The sequence below is a fragment of the Anguilla anguilla genome, chromosome 7 (genome assembly GCF_013347855.1).
Source record: "Anguilla anguilla isolate fAngAng1 chromosome 7, fAngAng1.pri, whole genome shotgun sequence".
In the NCBI taxonomy this organism is placed as follows: domain Eukaryota; kingdom Metazoa; phylum Chordata; class Actinopteri; order Anguilliformes; family Anguillidae; genus Anguilla; species Anguilla anguilla.
This window is the reverse complement of record NC_049207.1, coordinates 21,413,389-21,435,986: the sequence shown is the minus strand read 5'-3', so window position 1 is coordinate 21,435,986 and position 22,598 is coordinate 21,413,389. Positions and strand designations below refer to the sequence as shown.

The following is a 22,598-nucleotide window of genomic DNA, read 5'->3' as shown; positions in this document are numbered from 1 at the left end:
TCCACCAGTCCTAGCTGTCACTAACCCCTCCCTGGCCTGCCCCTCCCTCACCTTGAGCCCGAAGGTGAAGATGGTCATTATGATTTTGAAGATGAGCGCCAGGCACAGCTGCCACATGGCGGAGTAGACCCCGGGCCCGGCGGGCCGGTCGTGGACGTCCCAGGAGGCCTTGCTGCCGTTCATCTGGCTGCGGTACTGGCAGAGCTGGGAGGACTCCAGCGGGCCGCAGTCGGTGAACAGCTCCTTGATCAGCTCGCTGGTGTTCTGCCGCGTGTAGGGGTTGGGGAAGGCCACCAGGGCGGTGATGGCGGCCACGACCATCACCTCCAGCACCGGGTACTTGCCGAAGCGCGTGGACTTGCGCCGGCGGCACCAGGCGATGTTGGCGCGGATGAAGAAGGCCCCCCACAGGCCCCCGAACACGCCCAGCAGGATGAAGGGGAAGAGCTCGAACAGGTACCAGGGCGTGTGGTACTCCACGTAGAACAGCACCAGCCGGCTGTTCCCGAACGGGTTGATGGAGCGCAGCACGAAGGCGGCCACCAGGGCGGCGAAGAAGGACCGCCACAGAGTCTTCAGGGGAAAGTAGTAGCTGACCTGCAGAAAACACAGGCACGGGGTTCAGAAAACACAGGCACAGGGTACAGAAAACACAGGCACGGGGTTCAGAAATCACAGGCACAAATCACACACACATTCATTTATGATTTGCATAATTATGGGCTTTGTTTGGTTTATATGGCCCTGTTTCACAAAGCAGGATTACTGAGTTAGCTGGGCAACTGCACTGAGCAAAACCCGTAGCACTCCCAACTGTGGAACATGGACTTATGTAAAAAGAGCTGTTCCAGGTTTTACTCAGCGCAGTTAAGCAGCTAACTCAGTAATCCTTTGTTTGTGTGGGATGCTATAAGTAACATTGTTGAAAATCAATGAAAAAGTATGTTAAAAAAATAATGAATTCATATACACAAATACATACAGACAGCTGCACAAAGCTTCACTTGTATTTATGAGAAAAGTGTAATTTGACTATCGTGAGTGAAACGCACCTCCTCCAAACTGAAGAGTACCCCTCCTATAGGAGCACCGAAGGCCACAGACACGCCAGCCGCCGATGCCGCAGACAGCACCTGAACAGGATGGAAAAACACAGACACGGGTCAGTACTGCGCTCATAAACTGCAGCTACATTCCCTCATAACAGCAGACAGGTCACCGCAGCACTGATAAACTACGGCTGTAAATCGATCACAGCCTTAAAGTAAACACAATTATGTCAATAGAACACGGCTAGCCGGCCGCTGGACTGCAGTCAAAATCCTACAGGTAAAACAAATAGTGAGATAAATAAAAATCCGTAGCGGATGAACACGAAGAACCAATAAACAACTTCCTTTTTAAGGTTCCAGTTGAAATGCAGATCTTCATTTTGCCTGGAATGGAAGTAGAATATTCCTGAGCGGTTAAAAGAGTGTTTTTGAAACCCTGTTCTTCCCTCTCTCTGGATCCCCGAGTTGTGTGAGTCCAGCAGCAGGGGGTTCAGCACGGGACAGCGCAGTTCGGTACGGTACGGTACGGTACGGTACGTACCTCTCTCTTCTTGGCCTCGTTCTTGCTGTACTTGGGGAAGAGGTAGGAGAAGATGTTGCCGCAGCAGCAGGCCACGTGCACCAGCGGCCCCTCCTTCCCCAGGCTCAGCCCGGACGCCACCGCCAGCACCAGGGTGATGGTCTTTATCATCAGGGTCCACTTGCCCAGGTAACCCCGGATGATGAACCCGCTCAGGATGGTCTTGATCTGGGGGAGGCAGAGAGGACGTAGCCCATCAGCGCACGTGGGCGTCTGGTAAACCCCATTGGAATGAACAGTCACCGTGAGACTCACACTTTCTATTTCATAACTTTGCACCATTTAATTACTGAAATAAATAAAAATAGTCTCCAGCTCTCAGAATGAAATTCAAATAATCAAACCCCACGTTCTTTCTGTGCAAATGATGACTCTCTGCAAAAAGACAGTCGTAAGATCAAGATATTATTTGCTATTTAATGTATATTTGTGAGAAAGAACAAACGTGTGCTGCTTTGCATTTATACTGACAGACAAAACTATTGTTTGATGTGGATGAATGTCTGCTAATCTACTATCACTGGAAGAATACAGAAATATAAGCTTTTAGTAGTGAAAATAAGCCAAAAGAGAAGCCTCCTGCATTGCAGTAATACACATTAATCCACTCCAGCACACCTCGTATACAGCCATTTTGGCTCCATACTGTGAGCTGTCACTATGAGGCAGGCAAATTACTGCGCTCAGCACAATGAGTCCTGGATGCGTTTCATCAGTCCGAGAAGCAGAGTCATTGCCAGTCGCACATAAACTACTATTCTCCCTGCTCCTGGAGCAAGAGCACTCCGTACAACTACGATCACTACTGTACAACTTTAACTTTGCCAAGGCACCGGATCGTATAGCACACTGTGCCGTACAGCACAACAGGCCTCTCTCTGCCAAACATAGCAATAGGTTCACAGTTCCATGGCTGGTTACAGGACCAGTGATATCTAATTAAATGTGATGTGCTTGGTCGTCAACACCTTTGAGCTCCAAGACAGAGTGGGTCTCTCTTTTAAATACAGCAATGGTATCACAACCCTCAGAATAGGAAAAAGAGATCAATCGTCTTTTTAACAGGAGGGGCAACTGGGACAGGAGCGAACTGAATTCTCTCATGCTACGCTGTTAAGACACAACTGCATTGTGTCTTAGAGATATCAATGACCACAATGTTGTCACTGAGATGTGAAGCACAGTAGCGCGCTGTTGTGCAGATATCAAAAACAGTAACGTTGGCAATCAATGATATGAACCAAACCAATTATGTCATTCAAAGACATCACAATAACACAAAAAGGCAATCAAGCTGATATATCAACTATAATAAGACTGTCAATCAGAGATCAACCACAGTCATGCTGTCATTAATAGATATTAACCACAGTAGCGCTGTCACACAGACAGTAACTGTGTAAAGATCTAAACCACAATAATGTAATTCATGATCAACAACAGTGGTGCTTTAATGGACAGAGCGATCAGATTCATTTATCTATTTATCTTTTCACAGGAAATACACTTCCAACATACAGTGGTCTCCTGCTCCCATTATTAAGTGCTGAGTCAGGGTCCCAACTGTTTTCAAAACATTATTTGCCCAAACAGTTCCAGGACATTTTGTGACCATGTACTGGTGGAGATTGCAATCACAGCCTGGGGTAAAAGGGGGGTGGGGGGGTTATTGCAATCACAGACCGGGGTACTGGTGGATTTGGATAACGTTACACTAAAGATATTTTCCAGGACAACTAATTGTTTTCCAGGACATTTAGGCCATTTCCACGACTGGAAAACTGCATAAAAAAATTCCAGGTTTTCCAGTACACGTGGGAACCCTGCAAGTAATCTTCTGGAGTTTCAGAACTCGCTGCGTTCTCACCACGTGGACCGCATGAGCAAAAGTCAGGGAGAGGAACACCATGGCCTGAAGTGGCCGTTTGAGAATGATGAAAGCACAAGACTTTGTCCCAGCGGGACCCAGGGAGAGACGGGGGGAGGGGGGGGGGGGGGAAACAGCGCTCACAGACCTGTCCCCCGGGCCTCACGCTGAGGGCCGTAATTCAGGCAGAGACAGAGACCGCATCAAAAACTACGACAGGAAGGGCGAAGGGACATCGACGTTTATCTGGGCGACAGCCAGGCTCAGTAAATGTCCCATCATTCCTTATTGAGACTGCATACTGCATTATCTCACTGCAGGACTCCACGTCAGTGATTATCAGCACTGCAAGAGACTGAGTGAAAACTCACATTATAGGCTGTTACACAGGTCAGGCTCTGTATAAACAATGTCACACTGATGCTACTAAAGTCAGCCTCTGGGTACAACCGATGCTGTGACAACATTAGACTGGTCATGCTCGGGTCATGGCCAATGTAACACTAACACTGAACAGGTCAGGCTCTGGAAGTACGTAATGTTATGCTAACTAATATTAAAGCTAACAAGTAATGTTAGCTTTAGTGTTTCCAGATTTCAAAATGGCACTTTTAAGGCAATTGCAGCTAGACTTAGGTGTATCACATGACCATACCATGTGGGTAACCAATGAAGTCTCCAGGGTGCTAACTGGAAGCAGGATGGGCGACCTGACTGTTTTTCCGTTGTACTCCTATCATCCCCTGCGGCAATTACCACCACTGTCTCAGGAGAGAATTTCTCTTTTCAAGAGAATACCAGAATTGGCCATTATCAGATTGTAAACGCTGACATAGGATTGCCTTACAAAGTTCAAACGTGAACAGAACTCACCTAGCCTAGGCCTCCCCAAAGCACGACCCTTCAGCCAGTGCTGAACACACAAACCTGTCCCTCTCCCCCACCCCCAAGCTGTTAGCAACATTTTAAGCTGCTAGCGCTCTTACCTCAGGAATTCCGGAGCCGCAGGCGTAGGGCGCGAACACCTTGACCAGACACACGGCCAGGAAGGCGAAGGACAGGGCCCAGTACGTGTACATGAAGTAGTTCATTATGTAGGACCCGGGACCCTGCGGAGCAGCACCAATCAGAGTTAGAGCCACGTTCAGACAGCAGGCCAAAGGGACAGGTATTCAGGAATGGCGGTATTTGGGGAGTAGACTGTGGTTAAAGGCCCAGGCAACAGGATTCAAATCGTAGGGACATTCCCCAGACGTGACGTCTGATTATCTTCTTAATATTTATTTAGAGTTTTAACCTAATTATAGCCATTCAATTACATCACATTACATTACAGGCATTTAGCAGACGCTCTTATCCAGTGACTTACACAACACTTTACATAGCATTTACATTGCATCCATGTATACAGCTGGATATAGAGTATACTGAAGCAATGCAGGTGAAGCACCTCGCTCATGGGAATCGAACCTGTGACCTTTACGTTACAAGACCAGCTCCTTACCCATTACACTACACTGCCACCCTGCAGTTGTAATAAACACTATTTGATTATTGTGACCTGTTCAGCAGATAAGGACAGGGTGGGCGTGTATCCTGCGCTCATTAACATTCATATCTGTAAGCCACGTCATATGTAAAGAGGCTAGGTCAGAGCCGGTTAGAGCAGAAACCTTACACAAGACAAAGCGAAAGAAAGCAACATAAACTAGGCTTTACAATCATATAGTTAAACCTGAAGATCATTCAAAGAGTAATAACGATGTAACACTGAGATACTGTACACTAACATTTGGCTCTATAGCAGTCTCAATCTCCGGACATTACACCCGAATAAAGAAAGTCTCTGATTCCGCATGTATAAGCTTCAAAGCTACTTAATTAGCTAATGGTAGGCCTACTTACCGATCCAGTGCGTTATGCGACAAGTTCCAGGCAAAAATGAGCAGTGCAAATACTAACTGTGTGGGTTATGATGCAGTGCCCATGGGCCCCAGATATTAAACCCATTTTTTGTAGATCTTCATTTTTGTGAAAAGAAAAAAGCATATTGCTTTATCCGCATCCATTTTTAAATTTAGCTTGCACAAAAGTGGCAAGAGCGTCATTTACATATTACATGTAGAAAAGAGTCCACTGGACTTAATGTTTTTGTTACACAACTAACACCCAGTCAACTCTGCCCACTGAAGGGCTTGGCGTTCGGCCATGAGGGAAAGCAAACCAGTATCAGCACTGGCTTTTATATGTGTTTTGCAAGAATCATTTCAAAATATTTCTCTGGAGTTTGTGAATGCAAAACAGTATTAAAACAACACATCAAAATGTGAATTCACAAATTTCAGTTTCCTGGACCTTTATGAAGATGAAAAGTGGTTAGGTAGGGGGCAATGGGCAGGTAGAGGGTATATCAACAGGGTACAGGGAGCAAACCCTCACCTCGGCCTGCCCCAAAATCAGCTCCGCCCAGGTCTTCCACTGCGGACACTTGTCCCGCTCGGCGAAGGTGGTCTCGTTGGACCCCCAGCAGCACTGCTCATGGTTGAACCACATGGCACTGAGGCACACGCCCTCTTTCAGATCGTTCATCCAATCGGCCGCGATGTCAATGAGACCTGCCAGGGCACCTAGTCACGGGGGTGGAGAGGAAAACATCAGGACAGACCTGCAGGGGGCAGTGTGCCTTTCACCACAGCCAGAGGCCCTGTGGGTGATGGGGGTGGCGAGCACGCTCTTAGTTGCTCTGGTAAACTCAACCTGTCCTCAATCAGTGAGCGCTCACCAGAGCCTTAAGGAGCCCTGAATTCATTTGTAATTTAAGGAGGATGACCTAAATCTGTGAGAAGCTGGCAGTCAAGCAGCGAAACAGTGCCTCCATTACATAGACACCGCCTGTAGAACTTGTGAGCCTGGGCCTAGATTCATTTAAGAGCATTAAGCCATAAATTATAGAAAGCAGGGGGGAATGTTGTATTGCCAGGTATCTTAATCTATTTGATTATATGCCACTGAAGACCTAACAGGGTAGGGGGTAAAGCTTAACGGAGAACAGTTTGTCGTAAAGAAGACCAGGTTAATGGCCAAGAGTACAGTGGTGAGCGTTCACTGTAAACTGGCTGCCCTCCACCTGTTATTATAAACAACGTTGTCAGTGGTAAGTGTACAGAGTCAAAGTAGTGTGTACAGTAAGCATTCAATGTTTTGAGATGTGTGTACTGTAGAGATGTTGGGTGCTGTGTATTTTAAATAGTGACTGTGCAAAGATGTAGTAGCGCGTGTTGTAGGAAATGAGTTTAGAGATGTTGTAGTAGTGTGTGAGTAGAAGGTTCCAGAAGGCCTCACCTGAGGCCAGCCCTGTGAGCGTAACCACCAGCCAGCCGGACCAGGCATCGTACAGGCTCTTGGTGAACTCCCAGGCCGACTCCTTCTTCTTGCTGTTGATCTGAAGACGCAGAGAGAACTTTCACACGCATGCAGGCACGCACACGCCACCCGGGGCGTGATCACATTCATGAAGCTACACTATGGCTTCATAAGAGCGGCGTCACAGACGTTCTGTTTGTTGGCTTGCCACTCCACAGCCTTGGGCTGTTTTGCTGAGCCTCCCCATTATGTTGTAATACGGAAAAGATAAAACACCTACACAGTATCACACCTAATGTTGAGCGTCTGATTGCATGCCAAAACAGGTGAAACATGATTTTTTAAATTATGAATTTGAATGACAGTTTGAATGCTTCTTCCCCTCACTGGCTGGCTGAAACACTATGCACAATTAACTTTAAGCTCGTTAAGGGGGAGCACTGCAGAGAAAAACAAAGAACGAGTTTCTCTCTCTCTCTCGCAGCTGCTGGGGGGACCAGTTCCTGGAATAACATCTCCCTCAGATCGGATCTGAAGTCTTCGAAAGCGGATCACTACCCACAATCCTCTCTGCCAGCGGTAACCAGCCAGCGGGCTTGCCTGGTGCAGTACAGGCTGGCTAATGAACTCCCCAGAACCGACGAGGCTAAAACTGAACATCGCTCTGACGCAAGTGGAAAACAACTGCGTGGCGTTCTGCCTCGTTGCTCAAGGATCTGCCTCACAAACTGCAATGGCAATTTATATACCCATGACTTTCAGAGAAATGCAAATAACTACATGCAGATGAGTTTCAGATCAGGTTTTTATACTGAGAATGTAGAGATGCTTTTTTGAGCTAGGACTGCACTGCGGTAAATATCCGCAACTCGGTAATAAAAATGGATTCAATCAGAAAAAAAAATGGGCTTGCCGTCTGATAACTAACATCATACCCAGGGACAACAGTTGAAAATGAGCAGTTTGGCTAACACTGGCACATTCACTGTAATGTGGATTAATGCATACTGTCCCTGTAAGTAAAGAAATAAAGACAATATACAAATAAAAGCGGTTAACTGAAGATGCCTGCGTGAAACAGACTGCCTTTCAGCGATATTAAACACTAAAGCAGAGATACGTGATCATTGGAAAATTGTGAAAAACGGTACATGAAATTGAAAGCCAGTTGTAAAATGTGTTAAGCACTCACAAGGTGAGAGTGGCCAGATATGAAAGTGCGATGTGTGTGTGAGTGGACAGCAGTGGGCCTTTTCAGACACCAATGCTAACCGAGCCCTGAGGCTATGTCCATACGAGCAGTGCATTCTGCGAATGCTCTGTGGTGAGGCCTCGCGCAGCATCACAAGACAACCACTGTCATAGGAGGAGCACGAGAGAACCAGAAATACCCCTCATAAACACATGGTCACTAATTGCAGCTAGGAAAGGGGCTGTTGTTTTAGTCTTAATTAATACAATGAGAACACTAAGTGCCTGCAACCACCTAGCATTCGAAGTGTCTGGGGCAACAACAACAAAAAAAGCCCTTAAGGAGTACAAGTCACTGTCTGTCTGTTCTAACAATTCCAGAGAGAGAGAGAGAGAGAGAGAGAGAGAGAGAGAGAGACATTGAGGGAGAGGGAGAGAGAGAGAGAGAGAAAGGGAGAAGGAGAGAGAAAGAGGGAGAGAGAGAGCACAAGGATGAATGAACTTTAACCTGCCCCACCACTGGAGGGCCTGCAGGGTCCAACCCCACCACACCGTGCTCTCCCCCCCGTTTTCTCTGCACACACTTACATTTTACACTGAGCCGCTTAGCAGATGCTAGTTGTGTCTATTTGACTGTTGCGTATATAAAAGGCTTGAAGAACAGCATGGGGATCGACAGAGCCAAATGCAAACCCCTGGCAGCGCACACCAGTGCACTCTCCTGCCAAGGCAAACAGGGCTAAGTGACAAGGTCTATGAGCTGTGGAGGTTCACGTTCATCCTCGTTATAAACATTTTAAAAATCCTTGTCCCTACAGCAGGGGGTGCTCTAACCGGTGGGGCCCTACATCACTCAACCAGCTGCCCTGGGAGAGCAGAGCCCCAGTTTGGCCATTCAGTCCATTCATTCGTTAGCACCACTGCTCGGCTCTCCTGTCTAACAGAATGCAACAGTGGAGGTCAATCTAACTGAACAGAATTTCAAAATATTGCTTTTGTTAATGTTACAAATTAAAATGCTCACTAGGCCCGTGTTCCTAGGAAACACGGGCTGCTACAAATGTCAAACACCACAAACGAAACCCAATCTGGCTCAAGCGCAATGACACGGTAGTAGGAAATGTACCTCATCAGTCACGCTCCAAAGGCCTGACAACCTGACAGCACTTTTGGCCAAAACAAAACCGACAAAATGGACGGCTCCTTAGCAGCACCATGGGAGGATACCCCTCCCCTCCAAAGAAAACTCCTTTGATCTACAGTTTAATAAGTGACAAAATCCTAGTATTTCCTTGTTTTCATCCTTGAAGTATGGCGGCGTGGCCTCATCTCAGAGACCTGGCTTGGTACGGCTCAGACTGGCCTTGCTTATGCCCAGTTGTCCCAGTCTGGCCCCGGTTCTGGCCCCGGTTCTAGCCCCGGTCCTGCTGCTCTCCTACCTTGCGGTGGCGCTCCCGGTCCTTGCATTTCTCGCGGACCCAGTCGATGGTGTGGAAGTCGTCATAGGTGCCCACACCCGGGATGGGCTCGTCCAGCAGGTCCAGGAGGTGGGTGGAGCTGCTGGCTGCGTTGCCCCCGTTCGACATGACGTAGTTAGACCCTACAGAGGGGACGGAGGGGCCTGGTTTACAACGAGGGAGCAGCACAGCTTGCATCGTTAGCATAACAGCTTAGCTATCCTCATCTCGTCTGACCAACTTTCCATTTGACACAGTTTGGCAAATACTCACACCCAGAGTAGCTTACAGACGTGTATACAAAAAGGGCTTAAGCACAAAAAGCTGACTGTAGTACTCAGCATATCACCTACAGCATAGCCTTAAGAGCCACAGAAGAGGGAGGTTGAGAATGTAGTGCTTAGATTCACAGCTTACCTTCTTATGCCAGCATATTTTGTACACTGATCCACTAACACATTATCATTTTGCAGCAATCCACACTGACACACAGCCATTTTGCACCGATCCACACTGACACACAGCCATTTTGCACCGATCCACACTGACACACAGCCATTTTGCACCGATCCAAAGTGACACGCTGACATTTTGCACTGGTCCACATTGACACACTGATAAAAAAAATGTTACATTGCATTTTCCTCCCCAGTAAATTCATCCACAGGGACCTGATGTTCTCACGCGTCTTTTCACAAATACTTTTAGCCAGGCAATCATTATCAGCCTCTGCCAGCATTCTCCCAAAGATTACAAAAGAATGAATCAAGTTATCAGTAAGCAACACCAAAACAGATTACACAGAATATCACGTTCATTAACAGCAATTCACTTCTTTTTCATTCTCTTAAAACCCAGTTCATTCTGCCAATTCACCAGAAATGGTAAACTGGCAGTTACAACCCTGCAATACTGTTTTTCTGAACGGTTGCAAAATAGGTCTCAAATCCTTATAAAGTCTCTTGGACTACACCACATTACATTATTACACAACTTCGTTTTTACATTGCATCCATTGTTTATAGCCTGAAACAAAATCAATTCAGGTTAAGCAGCTTGCGCAAGCGTCCAATGGCAGCAACCTTTGGGTTACAAGCCCAGTTCCCTTCCCATGATCCTACACTGCCACTCAGCAGCAGTGCCCAGTGTAACTGCTACTCAAGTGCACCACTGGAGACCAAATTCACAGGCCCTGGCATTTCTGCACAGCAGCCCTGTTTTCTGAGTGAAGCCCCTGCTCAAAAGGTAGAGCCGTTCATCAGCCTCCATCTCTTTACCAAAAAGCGGGTTAACGGCGCTAAAAAGGAGGTCGCCACAACGCCTACAACCAACCCGCCTCCTATCATTACGCCTTCCATCTCAAAGGACTTCAGAGTTCAGACATCTCCTCAGCCACTGCTGATGAATAATAATCATCAGATCACTGATGACAGCGCTCCTGAGAACGAGACTCCTGTACTAATGAGAAGCTGAGCATAATCCAGAGGGAAAGTTCCTCAGGTGAGTTGATTAAGGTGCTCGTTAACAGTCCTAGACAGCTGTGACAGCAGACACGCTGCAGGTCGTACAGCCTTTCAAGTTTTTATCATCAGAGCCAATGAGTGACTTTCTTGTCATATGACTAACTAAACAGGCCTTTAGCAGGAGTGACTACAGGAAACCCAACAATGAGGATGCTAGAAGTACTCCACATCATATCAACTGGACCAATCAGGCTTCTTCCGCTCTCCTCAATGCTTTCAGTCCACATCAATGAGACCAATCCACCACGTTCTGGGTCGACAATGGGCACTACAAATAGCCTACTAACTGTACCAGTTATTATAGTGCCTATTAGCTCCAAAAACAAAACCCAATTATTGTAGGTTTCTTCATTTTTTGTGAAAAGAAAAAAGGTGTATTGCTTTCTCCGTATCCAGAGAAGCGGCAATGATTAGGCATTTTCAACTTAGCTTGCTGTACCCACACAAAAGTGGCAAGACCGTCATTTTTAAATTACATGTAGAAAGAATTTCACTGTACTTAAGGTTTTTGTTACGTAACCAACACCCAGTTAAGACTGCCCACTGAAAATCTGGCTTTCGCCAAAGGGGAAACCATACTCAATTTCGGCACAGGCTTTCATACATTTTTGTAAGAATTATTAAAAAATATTTACCAGACTTTTGTGAATGCAAAAAAGTATTAAAACAACACATCAGCAAAGAATTTACAGATTTCATTTGTGAAGACGAGGACCAGCAGTCTTCATGGTTCATGCACATTAAAGCAGTAACTCTGAGACCACAGATCAGCGTTGGTGGCGGCTGAAGACAAAAGTACTAAAGTCAGATGACGCAAAATGATCAGCCTGGTTAGTCTCACTTCGCCTATCATTTCAAAGCATTCTTAGACAGGGGTGAACAGAAGCATCATGGGAAAATTAAGCCTGTATACGACTCAGTTGCAAGGTCACGTGACAAAAAGGAACTCAGATTATCTGTGAACCATGCAGTCAGGAAACAAACCTGATCCAGACATCGGTTTACACAACTCCGAACAACCTGTCTGAAACATACGCATACTTCATGCACACATTTCATACACACACACACATATCCCTCATATATCCATCAAATACTGTCGGTTTAACACCAATGAGCACACACTAAGCAGAGATATTACCGTGACAGACATGAGCCATAATTTATGTGCTATGGTGACATTCCAGGTCAGGCACAGCAGGAAGACCAAAGTCCCTTTGGTGTGCATTTCTGAACTGGAACTGCACTCACCCGTTTATTGTTTTATTGCATATTCACCACATAGACACAGTTGCCCAGTCCAATATCATTCATTAAGAATATTTACCAAGGTACTTCAGATGAAGTTCCTTGTAGAAGGGTAATGCAGTTCTTCCAATGGAATAGCAAATGCAACCTGCAGGCTATAAACACACACACGAAAATGGCTGCCTTTTACCCAATCACAGCCCAGTGTCACCTCTTTCTGGTATCTGAAGACAAACCCCACTAATTTATGTACTAAATGAATTAGGCTACTTCTCTCGATGTAGTCTTGAAGCGTGCCTTCCCATCAGGCCTTGTGGGGGGAATCCGCATGATTCACAGACTGATTAACAAGCAACACAACCCTGCAGCATTTATTCTCTGTTAGACAAAATAATGCCACGCAAAGGTGAAAAAACAAAATGGCCCTGTTAAATGGGTACCAGCAAGAAAGAAATGGCGAGCTAGAGAGAGAGGGAAAAAAATGCACTGGCACCAGCCACAAAAATTTAAACCAAAAGACATCCTTAAAAACACAAATCATCCCAATAAATATGCTTTATTTCACAAATAGTGCGAAGGGAAATTATTTTAAATCTGCACTTCCCACAAACAGCTATGCTACCAGTGCTGGTTGCTGAAGCCCTCGCACAGAATGGATGGAGCCTATGGAAAAAGCACTAGCGCAGGAAAATTTCAAGCATAAACTCATTCAAATACGTGGTCTCCACGATCCCCGAGGATATGACAAAGAAACAATGAGCAGGGAACTTCGTCTCTCAGAATTTCACAGAAACTGGAAACAACCGGCAGCGGAACACTACCCGCGGTGCTCTTGATCTTTTCCATTGTGCGAATCGGAAACAGCCCATCCAGCCTCACTGAAACTTACACACAGATCAAAACATTACAGCCATGTCCGGAGATCTGTCCATGGGCCACAGCACTGAGGTAAAACTCAAAACACAATGCAAAAAAAAAAAAAAAAACCCCTTTCCTTAGAAAAGAAATATGTAGGCTATCGGCTACAAACAAAATACTTTCTATAGCCTTCAAAGTTGAACACCAGTGGCGACATATGTAGGTCATCTCTGGTCAAACTTTGTAAAACAGGAAATGAAACAAGCTTATTTGACGCTTTGCACCATGGCAACCTCCAAGATCCAAGCACATTCATTATCAGTGATCTGATATGAAGCAGGGTCTGCTTGTTTTTGTTTTTGCTTCAATATCAGCGACCAATTCAGACCAAAGAAACCAGGTGAGGTGAATGAACTGTGTAGGCTAATTGACTGATTTAACTGAGTAACAACAAAAATCAGCTGACCCAGCGGCCCACCAGGACCAGGAATGATGGCTGCTACAGAAAAGGAGCAAAGTTAGCAGGCACGCTTCAGGTGGACAGGGGAATGACGGTTACAGAGTGAAGTTAGGAGCTAAACGTGCAGGCATGGTGTAGAGTGATTTGTGCTGGCGAGGGGTCTCTAGTTTCACTCAGGCTGCAGTCACATCACTGATTTAGTCAGATACACAGAGGTGATGACCTGTGGGCACTTCACAAATCTGTCCTCCAGACTGCCAGCGTGAAAGAGAGAGACATAGAGACAGAGAGAGAGAGAGAGGGGGCGCATGAGGAGGAATTAACTCTAACTTGCCCAACCACCAGAGGGGCTGCAGGTTCCAACCGCATCACACTGTGCTTTTCCCCGTTTTCTCTGCACACACTTACATTTTACACTGAGCCATTTAGCACATGCTAGTTGTGTCCATTTGAATGTTGTGTATATAAAAGGCTTGAAGAACAGCATGAGGACCGACAGAGCAAAAAGCAAACCAACGGCAGTCCTCCTGCCAAGGCAATCAGGATAAGTGATAAGTTCTATGAGCTGTGGAGGTTCACGTCCATCTTCGTTATAACCATTCTCAAAAGCCTTGACCCTATAGCAGGGGGTAAAAATAGGGAATCATGCCAGGATACATCAGCCTGACTCTATCAGTCAGCACACAGCCACAGCACAGGTAAGAGATGGTGTGACTGTGCTGAGGATAGAGCTGCGCACTGCGTACCGCAGCCACGACAACGGCACAGCGAGTCAAACGCAGCGGCTCCTGCGACGGACGCGCCGATCCCGCTTCTCCAGCGGGCCGTTCGGTCCCGCCGCGTAGCTCACGGCGGCTTGCCGCACACCGCCTCAAATAAAGGGAGCCAACGACTCCACCCCCCGACCCCTCGCTGCTGAATGAACGTGACCCAATTACCGGGCCCAAACCGGGAGCCCGTCCGGCCGCCCTCCCGTCAGGCCATTGCGTGAGCTCATTGGCTGTGGGAACCAGGAGAGCCCGCGGCGAAACACAAGCGTGACGTCTCAGGGGGGGGGTCTTCATTAAACACCGCCGAGTGTATCTGCTAAACGATACACGCGCAAACAAGCCTGCACTTTGTTAGCCTGCGCTAAAACCCAAATGTCCATCAACCTTTTCCAGGATAGAGAAGCAGAAACTGCGCAGAACAGAGGAGCAGCAGTGGGGGGGGGGGGCCCGTTTAACGGCCCCGATGCATGTGCTGCATTAGGGCAAAATCACATTCGGCCTCAGAGTAGCTAGCCAGAGTAAGGCTACTGCACAGCGCAGAGCTGCAGGTCAGTCACAGCTGAATGTAAAGGCCAAACCACAGAGCCAAAGCAGTCATGGGAAACAGATTTTCCCCGGGTTTTAAGGGCCTCAAGCCTTTCACTGCTACTGCAAAATAACAAAACCATACCGTAACACTAATATTAATAACAACACAACTGCAGGTAATAATAATAATAACAATAATAATAATAATAGTTTCTTTCGCAAAATGAGGAGCTTCTTTGGGATTTTGTGAGAGAGGAAACGGAAGAAAGAGAATGCGATTCAGGTATCCATTTACAGTTAGCAGTGAAAGCTGACCCATTGTGACTCTGCATGTCCGGCACAATCTTCCATCCCAGCTTGAGACTGCGGGGGTGGGGGTGGGGGGGTGTATTTAAACCGACTCTGAGGGAGTGAACCACATGCGCAAGCTACCTGACGGATCCGTTCCAACAGGTTTTTCCAGTCGAAGACGCAGCACGCCTGTAACCAGACCGCGCGGAGACACACAGAGAGTGAAAGATGGAGACGTCGCCGACGGGGACGCTAAAGCTGAGCCCGGATAATCTGCCACCGGCCCCGGCGCCCCGCTCGTTCGACGCACCGGAAAACACGCACGTACACGCATACGCGCACGCACACACACACACACGCACACACACACACACACACACACACACACACACACACACACACACACCAGCACGGCGCATACACCTGGTCGACACAGCCAAGGTTAATCATCCACAGCCAGCGTGACACAAGCACGGAACCCAGATAACATCGTCATGGAAACGGGAGAAAAGGAGGGCATTTGTCACAGTGCTCTCCCCCATTAGCTCCTCTTTATTCACTGAACAACAACAGCAGCAGTGTAATGAGAGAGAGAGAGGAGGGAGAGAGAGAGGGAGGGAGAGAAAGAGAGAGAGAGAGCGAACGCAGCTCTGAAAAGGAAGGCAGCAAAAAAAACAAAATGGAAATGCCTCGTACCTCGTTTGGGAATCTCCTGCAGGGGAATCTCGTCCCCTCCCCCATCGTAGGGCAAGTAGGGGTCGGCGGACATTTCCACGGCGACGGCGACAGGCGTTAAGCGGAGCTTACAGCGCGGACGGCCCCTCTCCCTTAGCTGCTGCGACTGAGAGGAGCGGAGCTGCCATTTTTAAAAAGCCGTCCAGAGACTGTGCGCGAGCGCGTGTGTGTGCGTGTGACCGTGTGAGCGCGTGCGCGCTCTGCACTGGGGCCGCCTGCTCCACTGCAGCAGCTGAAGGGTAGGGGCTGATGATGTCATCACAGGGAAGACAATCGCGAGCAGACAGGCTCGGTTGCCAGGGGCGACAATCTATCGCTGGCTGGATGAGCACACAATGGCAGGGCCGGGCTCGGCTACGGCAGCAGGCGGCTCAGAGAAGCTCTGGAAGGAGCTGTCTATTCTTAGGAAGGATAACGCTGTAAGCAGGCATGATGGCCGCCTAGCATTCCCGTTCCTCTGCAAACAAAGCGTGCTGGCTAATTATGATCTAAATATAGGATATCACAACCAATTAATTTCAGAACAAAATTAACAGGCTACCTGCTTTAAAAAAATGAATAAAAACACTGACTGATTTTTTCAGTCCAGTAAATATCTTAATATTAGCCTACCTCATTACAGTTGAAATAGGTGCTAGATATTGCATCACTTTAAATCAATACCTGACTGTTTTAATAAATGGCTTACTGCTGCAGATTTAAAAATGAATGAAGTTCCTAACTGTTGCTGATGTTTGGGGATTGTATTGATTTTAACAAATGAGTCATCTCCACAGTGCTGTGTCCTGTCACGTTGAACCACAGCCACTCTGGAAGATCTACTGAACAAGTAAAGCGACAATGAGGCCAGACCCCATCCCGACTCCCTCAGGTACAGGCTGAGTCCTGCTGCCTTGTACAGTCCAAGGATAGTCCCGATGCCCTGTACAGTCCGAGGATAGTCCCGACGCCCTGTACAGTCCGAGGATAGTCCCGATGCCTTGTACAGTCTGATAATAGTCCTGATGCCCTATACAGTCAGAGTATAGTCCTGATGCCCTGTACAAACTGATAATAGTCCTGGTGCCCTGTACAATCTGATAATAGTTCCGATGCCCTGTACAGTCTGATAATAGTCCTGATGCTCGATATAGTCTGAGAATAGTCCTGATGCCCTGTACAATCTGATAATAGTCCCGATGCCCAGTACAGTCAGAGAACAGTCCTATTGGCCTGTACAATCTGATAATAGTCTCGATGCCCTGTACAGTCTGATAATAGTCCTGATGCTCGATACAGTCTGAGAATATTCCTGATGCCTGTACAATCTGAGGATAGTCCGGAATCCTTGTACAGTCTGAGAGTAGTCATACCCTGAGTTCCTATACCATCTTGATGTCAGGTACATTTCCAGATTAGATTTATATAGCTGTATTCCATTATTGTTGGCAGGTGACTTCCATACTCCCAGGATAGGATGAATTCAGCAGCCACCCTACGGACTCACCCTGATGTGGCACATCACTGGGCCATATGCGACACACAACCTGAGAGATGCACCCAGCTAAAAATGTACTGCAGACAAATCTGTTTCAGGAGCAGCGCACAGCAGCAGCAGCACACAAGACAGCTTCAACAGCCCACCTACACCGCTTCTGGCCACAGCGAGGAAGACAAGGAAATATTTGAGTTTGAGAAATATCGTCTAGAACCCGCAAAGGGGTTCTCACCGCACTGAGCAAAAGCGACCTGGCCATAAGCCTGTGGTCGTATGGAAGCATAACCCTTCAGCAGAACAGCCATGCAAAGGAAAACACGGTTCCCAACAGGGCACAAACAGACGTGAGCTGCTAGCGTTTCTGAGCCGATCCTTCCATTTGATTTTGAAAGCTCTGCTCAACATACAAATCAAATGCATTCAACTGGACACACCAAGTCTGCGTATAGTGCCATGACTCGTTGTCTCTCTCTTATTCCCTCTCTTTCTCCCTCTCTCATCATTGTGTACACTATAGTGTATAGTGCCACTGTAGTCTCTGCTCAACATCCCAATAAAATGCATTCAACTGGACCCACTAATTCCTCATTGTAAATAACTGCACAGAGACAGCAGTTACACTATGTTATGTACACAGTGCTGAGCGAGAGGGAGAAAGAGAGGGAGTGAGAGAGAGAAAACGACGAGTCATGCCACAGGAAGAAAACGCCAGAGAGAGCGAGTTCTGGGGGTTACAGCTGTCTACTGAGCGAGAGAGAGAGAGAGAGAGCAAGTTCTGGGGCTCACAGTTGTCTACCAAGCAAGAGAAAGAGAGCGAGAGCGAGACAGAGAGAGACAGAGAGTGAGAGAGAAAATAATGGGAAAAAGTTCTGAAACCCCTACCTTACAGCAATGCTGTCATTGCCAAGATATGGCACAGGACCGAATGATGTCACCCGTTTAAGTCCTCACCAATCTGTAAAAATGTCCAAGCGAGAGTTGCCGGCGTAGTGCGGCCGCCATACGGCCTTGGGGGCGAAGCAAAGGCGCAACCGATTGTCGAATTGCTGCCTCGGTCACGTCGGGAGCAGAGCAGCCCTGTCGGGTCCCCCCGTCCAGGGCGATCAGCTGAACACAGTGAGGGCGAAACCCTACACCCGCGTAGCAACACGTGGCACAGCCGGAGGAACGCACAAAAATAGCACGAATCACGTAGCACCTCAGGCCATCAGACACACAAACTCCACCCGTCAAACTCGCTCGCCAGCTCCTCTCTTACCCGCGAACGATCGCACAGTCAAACAGTCCGTAGGCCAGCAGGAGGAGAGCCTCATGATGAGAGGGAGGGAGGGTGGTGGTGGTGGTCACAGGATCTGCTGGGAGCCTCTCTCCTCCGCCAACTCACCCACCTCTCAGCGTGAATGTCAGCCGCTATTTCAAAAGGCACATCTGTAGCATGGAACTGGCTCTTCCAGTACTGGAGCTGCCCTCCCCCCTGCAGCCCATAAACACCTCAGTCCAGTTCAGTAGCTCACCTCATCTGTCCACAGGCACCTTCAATGCGCTGGAAGGCCTCCCTTGTGTGAGGCGGTTACCTTTGCAGCCGTCTACCCCCACCCAGACACAACCTCATTCCATTGGGTATGAGAGTCATGTGACCCCTCACTAAAACAAATATGTACAAGTGACAACCTACAAGTCCTTCCTAGCGGAAGGTCCGAGCCTTTGTCCTGCTTTCAAAGTCAAATTAAGAGAACTGGGCATATAACATCACATGCATTACAACGGCATTCATGAGTCATTGCTTTTGGTCTGTGTGCGGTAAAAGGTATTGCGTAAAGGCAGTAATTATTATGGCACTGGAGTGCAAAAAAGCCTCTCTGAGCCTGTGTATGTCTACAGCAGGATCCATGGATTGGCCACCACATTCAGATTCTCAAGGGTCCCCAAACTTAGTAGCTCTATCGCACAGCTTGTGAGCTCATGAGAAAAATCGGTAACCCATATTGAAAAGCGGGGTATGTATTTCCCATAAATAAATTCCCACGTAGCAAATGGCTGCAGGCCCAGTAATACCTGTAATAAGCAAATACAAATTTCGCAGAAACATGTGTGGTCATAAGCCAAATAAGTTTAACAAGACTGAACCTCCCCCATCCAATGGGCCGGACTTCCTCCCAGCGCTCGGATGTTGCTGAAAGCTGACGAACACATTCGTCCTGCTGAACTCAAGCTTCCGGGGCACATTTCCATTCCCGTAAACCCACCCAGTGTTACTCTGAGAGAGGCGCAGCTTGTCATCTTTAGGGAGTTTTGGGCTTCAACAGGATCTGGCCACCTGACGTGTAAAAGTGAATGGGGAGCAGTTCCACTGCACCCAACTAAAAAATGAGAGCGTGGTGGTGGAAAGTAAGGAATTCACACGTTTACTAAGCACTCTCATTGAATTAACACACCACCATTATCAGCACATGCAAACAAACGGCACGCTTAGAAATCATTGACTGCAGCAAATTGCAGGCTTTTTTCTCTTTGAAGGGGTCACGCAGTGAATTGTAGTCTTAACTGATTAATGATTAGGAGGTGAGTTCATTCTGGTGAAAGCAATGTTCCAGAGATAGAGCAGGAATTTTCTTCTCTGCCCAATAAGAATACATTTGGCAGGGGGTGGGGCATGGGAAGGGGAAGGTCCCGGTGACCCATAGCACTGAGCGACACTCTTGGGATGAGGGGGTTTGGCTACTCTGAAGCATGCAAAGCAAGCCTCTCCTCACAACACAGCTGAGCTCACACAGACACAAGTCAGAGGAAGACGCTCCATGTGCAACCCAAGAGATGAACAGGCAAGTGCCTCAACAAGGGGTGAGTTTATACTGTGCAATGAGATGCTGTCATTCTGGCCAACTGAAACTCTCCCATGCCTGGGAGACACCACAGCGAACCGAGCCGTTCTCTGTGGAGCTGCCGACTGTACACAGCACTGCCCAGATTCCATACCGGACCACAGGGGCGTATCCATGCACTGGACAGGGGCTTTGAAGATGAGTCACGCTACAGCCCTGTCAGTGTTTTTAATACGAGCTTGATCTGTTCCGTGTCTCCGATAAAAAAGGAGTGGAAGGGAAAGGGACAGTCTTTCTGTCCAGGTTAATCTGTTTACAAATGCTAGTTCTGTCGTTTTGCCTGCCGTTGAGAGAAGTGATGGAGGCACATTTAGCCGCTTGGCGGAAAGAGATTTCCTGACGACTGTGAAACACAATCCGCTTCCACAAACAAACAAAGGCCCCATATCACTGTGTTCAATAAAACACCACCCATAATAACAGCCTCACATTTCTAATGAATTATAAATACTGCAGGAGAAACACACCTGGATATTGTGTCCATTTGTTCACAGTGATGCACACTTTTGTTAGGAAGTCAAAAGTTTTTAGAAGTTAGCCTCAAGATAGGCTACATGGACTTAATGGTTTAAATCCACACACAAGGGCATTCAGAAACATGCTGGCATCATCTCTGTGGTCTCAGTGGGGGGGAATATTACTCTCGGACAAACTTCTGGCCAAAAGTTCACATCTTTACCACAGACACATGGACACAAGAAATGCTCTGTGTCCACCTGTGCTCGTGATAAACCACAGACAAGAAAGAGACTGTGGAAAACACTAGTACTTCACATTCACGTTAAATCACATTTATTCCAGCAAAACAACAATTTATATTGGAGCCATCAAGGGTATAAAGAGCATTGGTGAGTAGACCAAGGCCACGTGGCCTACAGTAAGACCTCAAAGAGATTTTCTAAGGAAAGATACTTGTGTTTGCAGTACAAATAGCAGCCTGGCAAGCCTAGAAATAGCTTTTGTTATTAATAAAATCATCAGTTCTCATGTTTGACCTGGATCCCAGGCAAGTCTTCAACTTCATCTATGGTATTTCATACATAAGACCAGCACGTGCAGCTGCCAAAATGGGAGCTATGTGACTGCGGTTGGTTTCAGAGGCAACAGCATGAATCACATATGCATGGAACAGCAAAGAAAGAGGAAGTCTGGAAGACCGTGGATGAGGAAGACTGGATAAACAGCATGGATAAAGATTGAGAGGAATAGCCATGAGAAAAGGGCAGAACGTAAACAAGGAGGTGTGGAACAGCAGATACAGAACAGCAGGTACGGAGTGGGCGGCACAGAATGGCAGGTACGGAACAGCGGGTACAGAACGGCATATATTGATTTGCGGAAACAAAATGGCAGGCATGGAACAGTAGGCACAAAATGGCGGCTACAGAATGGCAAATACAGAGCAGCAGGTATATTGCCGTAGGTACGGGAAGACGGGTAAGGAATGGTGGGTACGGAATGGCAGTTACTGAACGCCAAGTATAAAACGGTAGGTACAGGACAGTGGGTACGGAATTGCGGGGACAGAATAACCAGTACTGAATGGCAGCTACAGAACAACTGGTATGGAACAGCAGATGAACAAAGCAGGTAGTGACTGGCAGGTGCCAGAGGCAGGGTGCTGTGCTTAAGATGTGGAAGCAGAGGACCTCTGAGACATTTCTCCTGCAATGGCTGATAGGACCAAAGCGATGGGGGCGGGATCAAAGGGGGCGACGTCCGCGGGAGCTCACCGCAGCTGCGCCCGCTCCAGCCAGGTGTCCTACCTGGGGAGGCGTCCCCGTCTAACAGGTTGTCGTCCTCGGTGGTGTGGAAGTCCATGACCACCCCGGCGCCATCCAGCAGCTCCTCGTCGCTGCTGGCGCTGGTGATGCTGTTGTAGCTGTTCCTGTAGGGGGTGCTGCTGCCGAAGAGCTGCTCCGACTCCATTTAGCTACGCGTTGCCCTGGAGACAGACACACAAGAGTCCAGCGCTGACCCCCATGAGATTGATTTGCCGACTGCGCCCCGCTCGTCAGAGTCCATCCCGTGCAGACGGCTGAGCGGAAGACAAACACCCTTGACCTGACATTCATCTTTTTATCAACTGCCAAGAAACCAGACATTTCCTCAGCTGGAACATAAATAAGAACTCTTTTTAGCCTACATTGTACTCCAAAGATTAAACATCATCACAGAATCCACCAAAACCTGGACTCAGGCCAGACCTTGTCCCCGGCTTACAAAATTACACAACACATACATTTCTTTTAAATGTAAACCTCAATCTTCATATAATCTCTCATTTACCAACTGGACTTAAATCTATGGCAATCA

The 22,598-nt window shown here is 47.6% G+C and overlaps 1 protein-coding gene and 1 long non-coding RNA gene across 11 annotated transcripts in view; one reads left to right on the top strand and one right to left on the bottom strand.

Annotated features, from left to right (window-relative positions):
- The window catches only part of clcn3 (chloride channel 3), a 40,008-nt gene that overhangs the window by 9,497 nt on the left and 7,913 nt on the right, over positions 1 to 22,598 (bottom strand). For 4 of the 10 annotated variants that reach the window (XM_035425380.1, XM_035425385.1, XM_035425386.1 and 1 more), the window contains exons 2-9: positions 22,016 to 22,227; positions 9,493 to 9,653; positions 6,842 to 6,941; positions 5,939 to 6,126; positions 4,486 to 4,608; positions 1,594 to 1,800; positions 1,053 to 1,133; positions 52 to 597 (exon numbers count right to left, since the gene is read on the bottom strand). In XM_035425380.1, the coding sequence (XP_035281271.1) occupies positions 52 to 597; positions 1,053 to 1,133; positions 1,594 to 1,800; positions 4,486 to 4,608; positions 5,939 to 6,126; positions 6,842 to 6,941; positions 9,493 to 9,653; positions 22,016 to 22,211 (1,602 nt within the window). In that variant the 5' untranslated portion in view covers positions 22,212 to 22,227. Of the gene's footprint in view, positions 1 to 51; positions 598 to 1,052; positions 1,134 to 1,593; positions 1,801 to 4,485; positions 4,609 to 5,938; positions 6,127 to 6,841; positions 6,942 to 9,492; positions 9,654 to 15,884; positions 16,102 to 18,282; positions 18,492 to 22,015; positions 22,228 to 22,598 lie in introns of those variants that run through there. The other 6 variants (XM_035425382.1, XM_035425387.1, XM_035425384.1 and 3 more) reach the window with 4 other exon arrangements.
- Positions 16,197 to 18,288, top strand: LOC118231521. The gene is made up of 3 exons (XR_004766085.1): positions 16,197 to 16,342; positions 16,700 to 16,794; positions 17,355 to 18,288. It is a non-coding gene; the product is annotated as an uncharacterized LOC118231521 (long non-coding RNA).